Raw genomic sequence first — 15,006 nt, forward strand, 5'->3', positions numbered from 1 at the left:
TAACAACACGATCGGTAAGGTGTCCGGCCATTTTAGTTTGGTGCTGGCACACGTCTTAGCAAGCTTATTCTTAATGATACCGTTGTGTCTTTCTACTAGTCCGGCGCTCTGAGCATGTCTGGCCGAATGGAACCGTTTGTCAATTCGTAATGCCGTACATATCTGCAGAATTACAGCAGCGACAAAATGTGGACCATTGTCCGACCAGATAACTCTTGGTAGCCTGAACCGTGGGAAGTATTCCATTAACATGATTTTTGCAGTAGTCATGGCTGTAGCATCTTTAACAGGGAAAGACTCAACCCATTTACTAAAAGCACAAATAACCACCAGAACATATTTCTTATTCTCACATCGTTCCATTTCAATAAAGTCAAAGTGGATCACTTCGAAGGGTGGCCCAAAACTTCCCCTTGGAGTTACTGTCCCCTTTCCCACATTGTGTTGTAGGCAAATCATGCAATCCTGGACGTAGCGCTGGGCAATTTTCAATATTTTGTCATTTACCCAAGCTTTCTCTAACATTTTTGTCATCTTCTGGGCACATACATGCGTAGGACCATGGGCCATGATGGCCATCATCATTACATACGCGTCAGGGAGTAGCCATTTCCCTTCCGCCATATCCACCCAACACCCGTCATCATCAAGTTTCCCCAAGCCTTCAGCCCACCTCTTGGATTCTTCTAACGTGGCATCAGCTTGGATATCCCGTACAGACCCAACACCCTCATCCATTGCATAAGCATTTGCAGTCTCCCTTGAAACGTACATCGGTAGCAGTTTGTTTAGCTATCTGATCAGCGAAAGCATTCCCTTTCCCTACATCATCTGTACCCTTTCGATGTGCTGCACATTTCGTAACTGCTAACTGAGTAGGGAGCGCAAGCGCTGAGAGTAGTTGTACTATTAGGGAGCCGTGTTGGATTTTAGTGCCATGTGAAGTTAGGAACCCTCTTTCTGACCAAAGTCTCCCAAAGTTGTGAGCCACCCCAAAGGCATACTGACTATCAGTATATATATTTACTGCAAGCCCTTCGGAAAGTTCACAAGCTTGGGTTAGCGCACTCCATCAGAAGAACAATAAATTGCTGCATTTAATTCTTTTAACAGATTCAACCCCAGCAAGTTCTCTCCACAATTCGAAGTCAACAGAAATGGACAGTGGTACGTAAAGGGAACCAAAGAATTAGGTACCGGTAAAGAAACCGGACAAACAACTGGTGTGCCAGAAAACCCTACAGAAACATTGGTTTGCCCTGACAGTGGAATGTTTGGAACCCGTGAATGATCAATGGAACACTTCTGTGCTCCAGTGTCTATCAAAAACTGATGTTTCCTATTTCCCACCATTATTTCAACGTAGGGACCTTTCTGATTGACGGGAATCGGTGTAGGTTCCAAACCCTGTTTCGGGCAATCCTAACGAAACAGAATGTCATCAAAAGGAAGCTCTTCAGATAAATATGCAGCAGAAGGATGATCAAATATGTTCCTGGTGTCCACACTTGAAATCTGATTATCCTGCGAGAAAGGTTGCTGAGGATCCTGTGTAAACTGACCTCTACCAGGGCCCCCTACACCCGGGCGACCTCTGGATCGTCTACCCATATTTCCGAATCTATTATTTGACCTTTGTTGAAGGACGGGGCATTGTGCTCGCCAATGACCCTCTTGACGACAATAAGCGCAATGGTTAATGTTCACAGGACCCAAGGGCACATTCCCTTGCGGGACATACTGACCTCTAATCCGAGAACTACCCCCTCTGGGGCCTCTAACAATTTGCTGAAATAGCACTTTAGTTTGCAAATTGCCTTTTCGTTTTTCAACCCTATCTTTTTCATTATTGACACGGTTCCCGTAGTACTGAGCCAAATGCAGCACTTCTGATTGGGACTTCGCCTGCCACACGCTCTCGGAAGACATCATTTGTGACTGGATGTCAGGCATCAATCCACGCACAAATTTGTCCACAAACAACCTTTTCACAGACTCTGTGCCTAGGTCTTGTCCACTGAAATCCGAGAATACCTGTTCGAACCGATTAAAGAACTCGGTAGCACCCTCAGACTTTCCTTGGACACATGCCGTAAGTTTGTCCCATATAATTTTTTTCTCTGGAATTATGGTTTTCAATTTAGCAATGATTCTATCAGGGAAAGTTAATATCACCTGAGGCGGTCTTTCACCAGCTGGCCTTTCTCCATCGAGTCTAGTTATATTCACCCATGTATCTCCCAACCCTGGCACGTCGTCTATAGTTCTAACTTGCTTCCACCAATCTATGGGCAGGAGTACAGGGAATAACAAATCGATATCGCCTAAGGTGAACACTGAGGATTGCAAGACGGACTCTATTTCTTTATAGAATCCTGTCTATTCCTGATATTTTTCCTAATATCAGGAATAGATTGCCTAATAGTATTCACTTCCTGTCTTGAGACCGGGACGTGAACGAACTGTGATACATAATGTGCAGGAATGTTCACAGCGACTATATTTCGTGCAGCATCGGCCGCAACCTCAACCTTCGGGACAAATGTCGGAGGAACCTCTCCCATAGGCAACTGAGAAGTAGGTGACTCCGAACGCTTACTAAGCAACAGAGCTAAATCGAGCGCTAAAGCAGTCGAAGAAGTGTCAAGTGAAAAAGCTCTCTTGTAAATACTCAATAACTCTGTGGGACAACTAATCTTTCTTTTTACACAACCATCCTGTAGGTACTCTATCATTACCTGTATCACTTTCCTCTGCATTTCTGGCATATACTGACTATATTTGTCATATACTTCAACTGGAGTTATATTACATATCCGAAATCCATCTAAGCGCATCTTTCATACAAATTCTTGCTTCCTCAGATATCGATTTACGACAAGGAAGGAACCGTTTCTGTACATACATACTTTCCTCCTCGTCATCCACATTCTGCAATTTTTCTAACTCCAGTTGAAGTTTTTATATACCCAAATAACCTCTCGACATGCTCATTTACTTTCTCCACAGTGTCTCTAGAAAACGCTAAAGTATTTAGATCCCTTAACCCTTGCGGGAGATCTGTATTATTTAATTTTCCCCACATTACACATAACTGAATCCCTAAACCTTCAATAAAAACATTTTTCTCAGGAAAATTATCCACATTACAAAGTGTGGCAAAAACATTAGCTTGATCATCCTTCTCCATACAATGCTTAGCCCATGCAATTAACTCACGTTTCTTCTCCGGTGGTACAGTATTGCGAGTGACAACCTTAGACCCTGCACCTCGATCGATTACAAGCGGCTCAGGACCACTTGGAAGAGAGGGAGCAGGCAAATTCAATGGAGGTACTGTAACTGGTGCGATAAGAAGAGGTGGAGGAGCTGGAGGAAGGGGAACATTAGGAGGAGCAGGAACAACGGGAACAATAGTAGGTAGAGCAGGAATAACAAGAGGAAGAGGCAAAGCAGCAGGAAGAGGAACATACGGAGGTGGCGCAGAGGCACCAGGCCTTCGTTCATTTAACAATTTATCTATAAATTCATCGGAAGCATGGAGGTCTTTGGATGGATATATTTTTTTGAATTCCAAGTGAGAAAGCCCTATCCATATTCCTAGTCGGTTCAGAATGTTTATCTTGGTCATACAATAATGCTTTTTCGGCGTTCGTCTTATGACGGCGTGCATGCTTTTCTCTACGTTTAAGTTGTTGCAACGCTTCTTTTTTCCAATTCTGCAAAACATCAAATGCTGCAGGTCTAGCCTTTTTCTTTAATAGAATTGACTCTAAATACTCAATACGAGGGATTTCAAAACTACCATTGATTGGCCACTGAAGTTCGGAGGCATGTCTGGTTTGTCTGTGCCAAATGTCATTAAATACTATACTTCCAATGCCATGCTTACAGTACATAGTACATGCCGGTGACCCCTCCTGTGGTGCCGGACGGCTAAATTCCAAAGATTGTCTATCGCTGCGGAACAACGCCCTGAAGCAGGTAGACAATTTCCCAGGCATATCAAATTATTGGTATTACCTGGTCAATAATTGTGTCTGCAGATACAATGCGCCAAATTCAAATTTTCAGGGTTGAATTAAGAGTCGGGTCACGACTCACCTGAACAAACCTAAGGAGGTCCGATCGGATTTCAAAGAATCTTACCTAACTAATCTTACCTTGTGTATGGTGATTTTGGCAAATCTGCCCGCCTCGATAAGTGGATCCTCGTCAAGATGTTGTCTCAGACCACAAGCTAATTGTCCAGGGATCGGGTCGTGCAGCGCTGCTGAGGATTCGCGTCTCGTTCAGTGGAGCCCCTTTTTGTCACACCGTCTGATCCCGGTCCGATAGCGTGTGTCAACCTTCAACAATCCGGCATCAATGTTGAGGGTCCCTATTCGGGCACCAACTGTGAAAACAAAATCAAAATATTGAGGCTGAGTACCCCAAAAGGAAATACACCGAACACGGGTTACAAAGGAACATACAAAGTACTTTATTTTATACTGAATGTTTACAAAAAAAGAGCAAAATCAGATAGCTATCGGCCCTCAGTACAACACAACAAACTCCAGCGTGGTTCAGTGTGTTCAGTGAGAGACGCTGTACATTAGAATGCATTGGTTTTTTATACACTTTGTGAGCACGATGTCCAGCCCCCACTTTGGGTTAATATTCCACTTAATACATAACCGATCTAGGGTTCATGCCAAGTCTCGAACAACCGCATATAACTGGTTTGCTTTTAATACATGTATCAACAAGCCTATACAGCAACTGTGTAATCTGGGGTTTTCCATGTTAGTCTTCTTAAACATTAATACAATGTGGTTAAACAAGTGTTCTATGTTCAGTATTTGAATACATTGTTTTTATAGTATACTCGTGGATTAGTTTCTTTACACGAGTAATCCCTTACACACAAGTCAACGAAGGACAAGGTCTCAGTTCACGACCTCAACAAGTGGCCTGCAGGCAAGTTATATATTAGCTATGTACAGAGGTCAAGACGACCATGTTGTATTTCTAGAATGACATTGTCCACCATTTTAACTCACAGGGTGACTTTTACAAAGCAAATCCTAAAATGACGGATTGGCCTAAAATGGCCAGTGAGAAAGGCAGTTTCCATTGCCAACATGAATACATGCAAAAATAGTACAATTGAGGTCATGGACCATTTTAAACTTTAAAACGGATAAAAGGACAATTTAATTTTAAATTGCGGAAAACTTTTTCCGGCACAAGGGACACAATCATCTTTATTGTCTCCCACCTGTATGTGAGCATTAGTGGCTATAAATGTAACTTAATACCTACTTATGTACATAGGGTCTAATAACAACATGACTCGTGGACTTTTAATTCACTCATCCTTGACCTCCCCTCTCTCTTTCTTTCTTGTCTTATACATTTTCTCTTGGTTAGATTTAAATGCATTCAAACGCACGTGTACTGAGGCAACACCAACGCCAGTAACAGTAGCGTGACTACTGGAATAAATCCAGCCTTGTTTCTTGAGGTGAGTGATGAGCCACTTGCACCTTGATGCTCTCAGGTAGCATAGAATTTAAGACTTGTTCAATTCTTGCCGTTTTATATGTAATTTCAGATTTTCTTGAAACTTTGTGAAATTTCCTTGAGTCAGATTCAATGGATCTGACGAGTCAGAGCACATGACATTGGGAGTCAGGTCAGTTTGGCCCCACTATTTCTGTGCTGGGCCCCTGGTGGCTCTGGTTTCCCACATGGTGGTGGTACAATCCCACTTGAGACACAGTGGTCTGTTTTGGCTTGGGGTCCCACAAACCCTCCTCTTTAGACACTCTGCAACAACAGGGACACCTTGGGATTTGTCACAACACGGTGTCCCTAATAGTTTTTTTACTTATGGTATAAATAATTGCATGATGGTAGTTCAAGACAGCAAGTACAGATAGTAGATTCTTGTATATATAAAATGTTGTGTTTTTGTGTTTTTTTAGTGGTAATACTGTACCAAGTGGTCCCCCTGATAAAGACGTTATCTCATTTATCATTTTTCCAAACGTCGAAACCGGTAGAGAAGAAGATCCGGGGATGGGATGTATAATTTTTTGTTGAATATACCCACTCCGTGGAACAGAGCACATTTCTGGTCAATGGTTGTGCTGAAACACATTTGATGTGGATAAGATGAAATATTCAAGATCATGTGGGGCTAATTTATGTGCTACCACATATGGATTGTACTAAAAAAGTTTTAGTCAAACATAAGTTTTTACTGTGAGTGAATGAGGTTGATTGATTTGAGTTGTAAATGATGGATTGACTCTTGGCGAATGATGGTTCTGTTAGGTTTTTATCACCTGGTGTCTTGTGCTCCTTTGCAATGTTGATGTAATTTAATGTGTGTGTATTAAATAATGATCAATTCATTCTTGAAAATAATGTATCTTAATAAATACATTTTTGATACCTTTAAAAATAAAAAAACAACCTCTGGACAAATTTTTCAGTAGATTGTGTTACACTAATACCCTAGTCCAGTGTGTGGGGTTTTCCTGTGCCTTTCAGTGTGCTAAAATGGCGGTTTACATTGATTTAAGGTCAGGATCTTGCAACACGGATTCTTTCGCAAGTGACTTTAGAGCAGCTTGGCATAGGCCAACATACATATATTTATTGCAATAGGAGGCACGATATAATTTCTCTTTTGACAACCCCCTCCTCCCTGACACCATTTCTATTTGTCTTGGGAGCCCCCTCTCAGGCATTCCACCCGGTCTCTCCGAAAAACGCTGCAGGGCCTGCTCAATCATGCCTGCGTCCGACTACTATGCTACGGCCATTCCTGGCTCTTCTCCAGCATAGCCCCAGATGGTATCCCCGATGATCGGCGTGTCCACTGGTAGACCCTGGGTCTTTCCTGGGGTTACTTCCGGTCCTTTGTGGTTCCGAGGCAGGCTCCCTTAGTCCCCGTTGTACCGTCTACTGGGGATCCTAGGGGAACAGGGCCTCACCTCCCGACTCTATCAATATATGTCCCTGGTAGGGGCAGGGGTTCAGTAAGTCCTTAATATTGTATAACCTCCCGCCTGCCCTTCGTAGCACTGCTCCTTTGTTGCCTTCGGGATCCATGGTCTCCCTTCCTCTCTCGTTGCTAGTCTTTTTCACTGATCAGTGCAAGGCTCCAGCTGCTTTCTACATCTGACAGCTCAGCTATTATTGAAAGTCTGAGAGTCTCACACATGCAATGCCACCAGGGAGGGGTCTATTGGGACTCCCAGGCATGGTCAGGCATATTGCGAACTTTATGTTGGGTGCCTAATTTGGCTCCCCTTGTGAGCAGCCTGTGGAACTTGCCAGTGACACGGCTACCTCTGGGAGGAGGGTCCTCTCACCAGGACTCTTTCCTGTGGGAGCCCTGGGGGTGTAAATCCAGTGAGTCACCACCCTACCCAGTGAGGGTACCTGTCCAGTGTTGTGCCAGATCCCAATGTCACTTCAGGGCAGCCCTGACCGTGTCTCCAGATATAGTTACAGATGTGTTTGTAGCCTGTACAAGCAGCCTCCTCAAAGGGCTCTGGGGGTGTCTTCACCCTGTTGTTTCAATTTGTGTGCTGCAGCACAATCTGGCCCCCAACGGGATGTTGCCGCTCACCTACCGTTGCCCCCGTGTTTTCTTGGATCGTCCACTTGGTGGGAGTTGGGGCCAATATTTCACCACAATGGGCCTGGGTCCGTCCTCACTGTCCCTCCGCTGCTCTTTGTGTGCCTCTGGCCATGTTGTCCCCTCGGTAAGCGTTGGGGCCAGTCTTTCACCACTATGGGCCCGGGCCCGCCCTCACAGTCCCTCCACAGCTCTCAGTGCACCACCGCTCTTGGTCTACCCGTGGTCTCCAGCAGCCGCTGCATGGCCGTGTTGTCAGACAGGGGTAGGGTGGGCTGCACCCACTTCCCGCCCGTGGCGAAGGACGTAACTATGCCCCGGGCTGTGGCGAGCGTCCCGCAGCTCCTCCTCTGCCCCCCCTCTAACCTGCCGTGTGTGGTCTGATGGACTTCCCACATAGGTAACCTCTTCCTCCCTGCAGGGCAGCCAGGCTCACGCTGCAGGTCCACGGCACGGGTCCTCCCGTCCCTCCAGGTACCTCCTCTCCCTGCACACCAGCGCAGCAACGTATTCTGCAATCCGGGTGCCTCAGGATGGGCAGACGACACGGGTCGTCAGCAAGTGTCCTCTTCCACTCGCCTCAGCTACCGTCTCACACAGACACCGTGGAACACATTCTCTGGGCACCTGTTCTGGCCTCTTCGAGCTCCAGGCTCACCTCGGGTCGCACCACTGGTCACCAGCGCACAGCCTGTGAGGTGTAGCCAGGAGCACCTATAGCTGCTAATACTGCGGGGGGATCCCAAAAGCTTGAGAAAGCCTGGGCTCGAGCGGAGCAGGGTACTCATGCGGCCATCCCAGACGGCACCCCCTGGTGGTCTCCCGACATTTAATTTTTGATTGCTGTTGGCCTACTGTATTACATTGTTAGTCACTACCAGAAAGCTACTTCATCATGTTTGGGTCCGAATAGGCCTGAGTTAATATGTTTGATAACTGCAAGCCTACTATATTGACTTGCTACTTGCTACTGCTTAATTCCGTTGTTGTCAATAGCTGCCTGCTGTTTAATTCTTGAACACTACCAGCCCGGTGTTTTAAATTTGGTGTCTAACAACCTTGTTTTTCTAAATGTATGTTTCAAAATGAGCAATGCCTAGAACGTGAGGGACTATCATATATCATATACATGAACATTCTTGAAAAAACAACATAACAACCTAGGTCCCTCCTAGATGGCCTCATTATTATGTGGGGTGTGACTTAGAAGCTTTGAAGAACTAAATGGGTGGTATCTGTGCTCAGCAGACGGTCAACACAGGTTATGGATAACCATTTGAAATTCCCACAGTAGGCCATTGCCTCTCGCGCCCCATGTAACTATCTCCTTCACTTTCCAAGCTTGGGCAAAGTCTGAATGAGGTGAAAGACAAAGGAAAACTGGACCCAAACCTCGGGATCATAGTCAATACTCTAATGTTAGTTGGCTTCTCATGCTTTATCTTCCCGGCTTACAGTTCTGGTATTGTGTTCAAAAGCTCTTCAGCCTTTTCTATTGCCTAAAATGTAATTTCTGCAATCTCCTTCCTAAATTGGCTACAGTCCTCCCAATCTTCAAAAATACAACTGCTGACCGCAATTGCTTAAGAATGCTTTTCCTTCTCCCTCATTACTTTAAAGATCTGTAATGTGTAATGTTCACATCCTTGCCCACCTGGATCTCAGTTGACTTTTTGCCTCTCTGCAATCAATGATGCACAGCAGTCACTCCGCTCAAATAGAATATACCCAAATCTCAAACTTCATCTTTTATGCTCAAAATGTCCTTATCCTTAACATTTTCTTCATTTGTGCTGCATTTAAAAATAAAAATCATTCTAGTCTACTCATTACTCTTTCTACCAGGACCATTCCCTTTAGAACTGTGCTATCTCTGGTTTTACTTCCAATTTTCTGACTGTTCTTTCACCTGGAACCACTTCCACTACCGCCTCCCCTTAGTAATGCTCCATGTTCCTCACCTCTTCACTCTTTTCCATCCTTTCTCTGATATTGTATCTTTTGCTTTGGATTTTCCTTTCTTCATTCTTGAACTGTTTCCACATCACTCCACCTGACTTTCTAATATCTATCACTCGGTCAGTCTTGTAGATTTAATGCTTACCTCTTCAAAATATGATGTCATCTACCTCCTAGTTCCTAGTGCCTTACACCCACTCTTCTCACCCATATCCTTTCCAGATGAACCTGTAAACTCCTCTCTGAAATCTCTCATCCCTGGGGCCCTTTTTGACATTGCTTTGAAACTCAATCAGTTCACTGCCTCCACTGTCACTGCAGATGATTTGTCCCCAACTTTACTTACCAAAAAGATTGTTACAGAACCTGTTGCCTATACATTGAAGACCACAGGGGAAGGGAACCACATTCTGGATCCAAGGACTTCACCTTGGAGAACATTTTTGTTGGAGCCATTCTATTTTTCATTTACAACACTTTTTGCAAATATCAGATTGAAGGCATTTCCCTTCTCACTTTGTAATTGTGTTTGTAGTGTGAGGATCAGGATAGAACGTGTTGGATTTAAGAACAGCTTTATAGTTTCTGACATCCTGAAACAGACAGGTACTTCGTTTTTGGTTTGCAGGTAGTTAAACTCCTCTTTAGGGTCAGAAAGACATTTTCCCCACCCATTTTCTGTTGAATAATGGTCTATAACCAAAAACATGACTACTTTGTGTCCGGTTTTCATTTCTGACCCATCACAGTAGCCAAGTTAACTGTTTTTAAGGTAGGCAAAGGAAGAGATGGGGGCAGCACCACAATGCGTGTCCAGACTGAGAAGGCCAGAAATCAGGTTATTTAACACAAGTTTCTTTTTTGTCTAACAAATACTGTCTTTCTTCAACATTTCTAGTAGGTTTGAAAATTGCCTGGTATACTCCCCTGCCAGGGCTCTTTATGCACTTCCAGCTGCCTGGTGTACTTTACTGCCAGGACTTCTCTTGTGTTAACAACTGCCTGGTATACTCCCCTCCCAGGACTTCTTATGGAGCTTCAATTATCTGGTATCCTTCCTTTCCCAGGACTTCTTATGTAGCTTCAATTGCCTGGTATCCGTCCTTTGCCAGGAGTTCTTGTGTGTTTTCAAGTGCATGGTATCCTTCTCTTGCCTGGACTTCTTATGTGTTTTACAGTTCCTCTATTATCACTAAAACCGCATATACCATTCTTGCTTTTTATCTCTCTCTGTTTCAATGTTTGTTCAAGCTTTTTCCCACACTTGCATTTTATGCATTGATATGTTATTGGGGTATGGATTTTGTCTTTGCCTTTTCTGCTTTCAAACAATCTTCTTGTGGTTTCTGTATTCGCAATCTCATAGCATTCAAATTGTCATTGGCGCGGTTGCTGAAATGCCCCAGGGTCCCCACTTTCTTTGGGCTGACTCACTGGCTCTCTGTAGCGTCTTCAGTCTTGTTTGCACTTCCGTGGCGTCACTCTCCGACTCGCTTCCCACTGTTGGTTGTTCAGACGTCCTTCCGGCTTCTTTCTTGGAGCTGCTGCCACACGGCTGCTTCCCCTCTGGTCCCGGCAAGGAGAACGTTGCCTCTTTGAGCTGCCAAGCACCCATGAACTCTTTCTCGGCTCCTGGCATCTTCAAGGCACGTCCTGCTCGTGCACAGCATCTCTCCTTTTTTGCTGGCGAACTCCAGTGCTCCGCCACACCGGCTCGTGTCTCCAACGGTCGCAAGCCTCTGTGGATGATCCAACGTCTTCTCCTGCACTGCAACACATCATAGTGGGTTGCCATCTTTAAATGTCACACGCACAGGTGGTTTCCTTAAACAACTAGTATGCACCTTGAACTTGAGGCTCCTGTTACTTTGTACCAGCTACTTCATCCTCCTCATGTCAGTACTTAAGTGGTTGTGGGAGTTGAAGGTCATGGCTGTCATTGGAAATACAGTATTTGGATATTCTCTTGCAATGGACATGAAAGAACAGTCTCACATAAAGTTGAACCAGAAGCAAAAAGGGTTTGTTTGGAGATTTTATCCTTCAGGTCATAGATGGGAGTTTGACCTAAAGAACATTGGGTGGAGGTGTCTTTACACACATGGTAATTGTCCATTAGTGTATTGGGCATTAGGGGGTCTTCTGAATGGGCGAAGGGGGGGATACTGCGCCTCATCAAATGAAGCCATGTGTTAGGGAGAATTCTCTGTTTAGGCTGAATTTCCTAACCTAGTGAGTCCCCCAGCAGCTTTGCTGGATTTCTAAAGTTTGTTTTTTTCCTCCTGCCAAGAGTGCAATGTTAAAGATACCGCCGGTTTATTTATTTTATATTAATTCACCAGTAGGATCTTTGTGCCAGAACTCGGTTTTAAAATGGCGTTTGTGTTCGCCTCTGTAACTCCAAACCAAAGGTCGAGCCCTTTGTTCCACAGAAGCCTCCAAAAGTGGTGCCACTCTGTCTGGGTACAACAGGGGGTGTGGGAGGGGGTTTAGGTACCCTGGACTGAGTTGCCTTGGCAACTCAAGTCGCACTCTTGTGTGATTGGCCCAAGTGGTGAGCCGGCCGGCTCACCACTTAGCATGTTTGATTGACAGCTAGGCTGAGTGAATGGGGGTGTGCTGCATAAAAGCAGGGCTTTTGGGACTGGAACTTCAGAAGTCGCCACAGGACCTGAAAATCCGACGAGGGAGAAGCTGAGCCGACCTGCTACGACGACACCACCGGTGAAGCCCTGCTGAACCGACTCACCACTTCCCAACGACAGAGTAGATCTCCCTGCTGGAGAGTCTTCTTCCCCTGACTGGTGGGCACAACCAGTTTACCTTCTTTTCTCGCATCCCAGGACGTCTTGTGGTCGAATTGCCCGTGCCAAGCACCCCGGCAACCGGATAGCCACTCACCACTGGACCGCTCCTTTTAATTGAGAACTCCGCGGCTGGTTTCTTCCCTGGCAGTGCAACAGACTCCTGCTGTCCTCCCCGACGAGATCCTCTCTTCCCCCGGATGAAGCACCGACTTGCACCCGCTGCCAGGAACAAATGCGCCCGCTGGAGCGTTCTCACCATTTTAAGGTACCGTGTCCGCCAGGCCTCCCTTTCTAAAGATTGCTACAAGGTAACAATAATCCCTTAACCTTCTGGACTGGCCTGGCCGCCTTGACCATCTAACTGGTCCCTTTCTGTTGGTCCAACTCCTTCTGAAACTGTTGCGAGACTTTTTGGCACTTTTAACCGTGTGACCTTGGACACATTTCGACCGGAGCCTCTTAAAGTGGGTCCGGCCTTGTTAACTTTGACTTTACAGTTTTAATCTGCCTTCTTCTCCTACTGTGTTCTTCCGAAAGTGTTGGGACCTGTTTCTATCTTTGCTCTGCCTTTCTCTCCCTTTTTAACCAATTGATTAGAGTGCCATCTTCGTTAAGCGCTCACCGCTGTCTGAAAATAAGTGTTGCTTTACTTAAGACTTGTCTAATTATCGTGGAAGGGAGTGTATATCTTTTAGTGACCCTGTTTTTGAGCTGCTCAATATTAGTGCCAGTGTGTTTAACTAGATGTGTTTTTAAATAAATAATTATATCTCTTTTACACCAAGCTCTGGTCAGTGTTTGATTGTTCTACTGTGTTCTTTTGACCTATTGTCAATACTCTGTATACTGCCTAACTCTTCTTGAGAGAAGTCTGACGGCTCAGCCACAGCTACCAGGTAAATCTGGGTGGTACAGACTGCTACCAATTGGGTTTACTGCCTACCACCTGTAGTCTTAAATCTTTTGCAGTGGTCCCAGAGGGAACTGCACAGGTTTCTGCCTAACACCATGACATTTCCCCTGGTAGTTGTCCCCTCCCATAGCCGCCCCCACTGTCAGGGTCAGGTAGCGGCTGCTGTCCCCTAGCCATATGGGAGAAGGTCACCGCTGGGGAATCCGTGATGACTCCATTTGATTAATCACACTACCCACACTCCAGCCACGTCCTCATCCATCCTGGATAGTTCTCCCATCAGTACCTCTCCCTCATCATATTTAATCTTCTCGACTCAAAAGCAGTTAATGGGCTCTCCCCTATCCCATATAGCAAAATATGTGTCCCACTACTCTCCACATTTCACTATGCAATCTAAATCACGTTTTAACCTCTCTGTTCCTGGCCCACATTGAGCTCCAACCAACTTACTTTCCTTTAACATTGTTGCTCCACACTGGTTCTACCACCATGTTTACATCACAAATACAACCACAGTTCAAGCCTAAGAGACTGTGACTTTAAATGGTACATTTCCTCCTACTTTAATCTCACTGCTGCTCCACATGTACATAATAAAACCCAATTGTATAAATTGTAGTTTCATTCTTGTGTGATTCTGTACCTTCGGAATTCCATCTTCCCATCCCACCACCATCTAGCTTATGTATCACGGTATTATGATTACGAAAGCACCTAGATATACGCATTTTCTAATTACTGAGATGTGTGCCTACACATCCGCTGCTCAGTGTTTTCCCAGTCTTCATTTTGGGGACACCTTGTAATCAAGCTATTCCGTTGCCCTTTTGATAGTATACTTCGAGACTCTACCTTACACAGCCCCCATTTCTCCTTTAAAGCTGCCCACTGTGAGAATAATTGATATTATGAAAGCACCTAGAGATAGGAATTTTCTGATTACTGCTTGTCCTGGTGTAAAATGTGTATAATAAAAGCACTTTCACTTGTTTTTTACATGAATATAAAACCAAAAAAGTATTGTTATATTTTTACAGATACTGAGCTGCTAGCTATGTTTAGGTTTCACATGTTGATACTGTTTGACTTTTTATAGATCAGTTGTGGATTGTTGTATTCTTTTGAGTTGGGTATATAATTGTATTTTTAATTTTCTCTCATGTTCTAGGGTCATTTCAAGTAACCGGTCCCATATAGTGAAATTGACGGTTAACAGGGTAAGTGTTATTTCTGTTATTGACAGGAGATGTTAATTTAAAACATGTGTTTGAGTGCCTATTTGAAAACAATATGGAATTTCCTAGCTCTTTTCCTTTAGTATAAATACCTTTACCACCTTTATGCCACAATAGGCCAATTCAAAGGCAGCTTTTGCGATTAAATAGTAGATTGCAGCCTCTAAATGATAGGGCGAAGGAGGGAGGTAGTGGGTGTTGCAGTTAGGATAAATGTGGGCAATATTGTAACACTTTAATGTTGTTAACTGAGGCATAAAAAGGGAATGTGCATGCACAAAAAGAGTATCTGACTGGTGAATAAGACAAGGTATAACATTGTATTTTTATATTAAAAAAGTAAAAATAAAACAGATGGACCCCATTGATTGCACAGTCGCCGTAAGTCCCAGCAGCTCTCTATCCAGAGTTTTATCCCATATCTTAAAGGTTGAAGCAGTCAAAGATAAG

At 44.5% G+C, this 15,006-nt stretch overlaps 1 protein-coding gene across 3 annotated transcripts in view; it reads left to right on the plus strand.

Annotated features, from left to right (window-relative positions):
• Window positions 1-15,006, plus strand: part of PARP8 (poly(ADP-ribose) polymerase family member 8) — a 1,351,312-nt gene that overhangs the window by 694,243 nt on the left and 642,063 nt on the right. For all 3 annotated transcript variants that reach the window (XM_069627250.1, XM_069627248.1, XM_069627249.1), the window contains one exon: window positions 14,490-14,538. In XM_069627250.1, coding sequence (XP_069483351.1) covers window positions 14,490-14,538 — 49 coding nt within the window. The remainder of the gene's footprint in view (window positions 1-14,489; window positions 14,539-15,006) is intronic.

The sequence above is a fragment of the Ambystoma mexicanum genome, chromosome 6p, assembly GCF_040938575.1.
Source record: "Ambystoma mexicanum isolate Mex_15411 chromosome 6p, UKY_AmexF1_1, whole genome shotgun sequence".
NCBI classification, from domain to species: Eukaryota; Metazoa; Chordata; class Amphibia; order Caudata; family Ambystomatidae; genus Ambystoma; species Ambystoma mexicanum.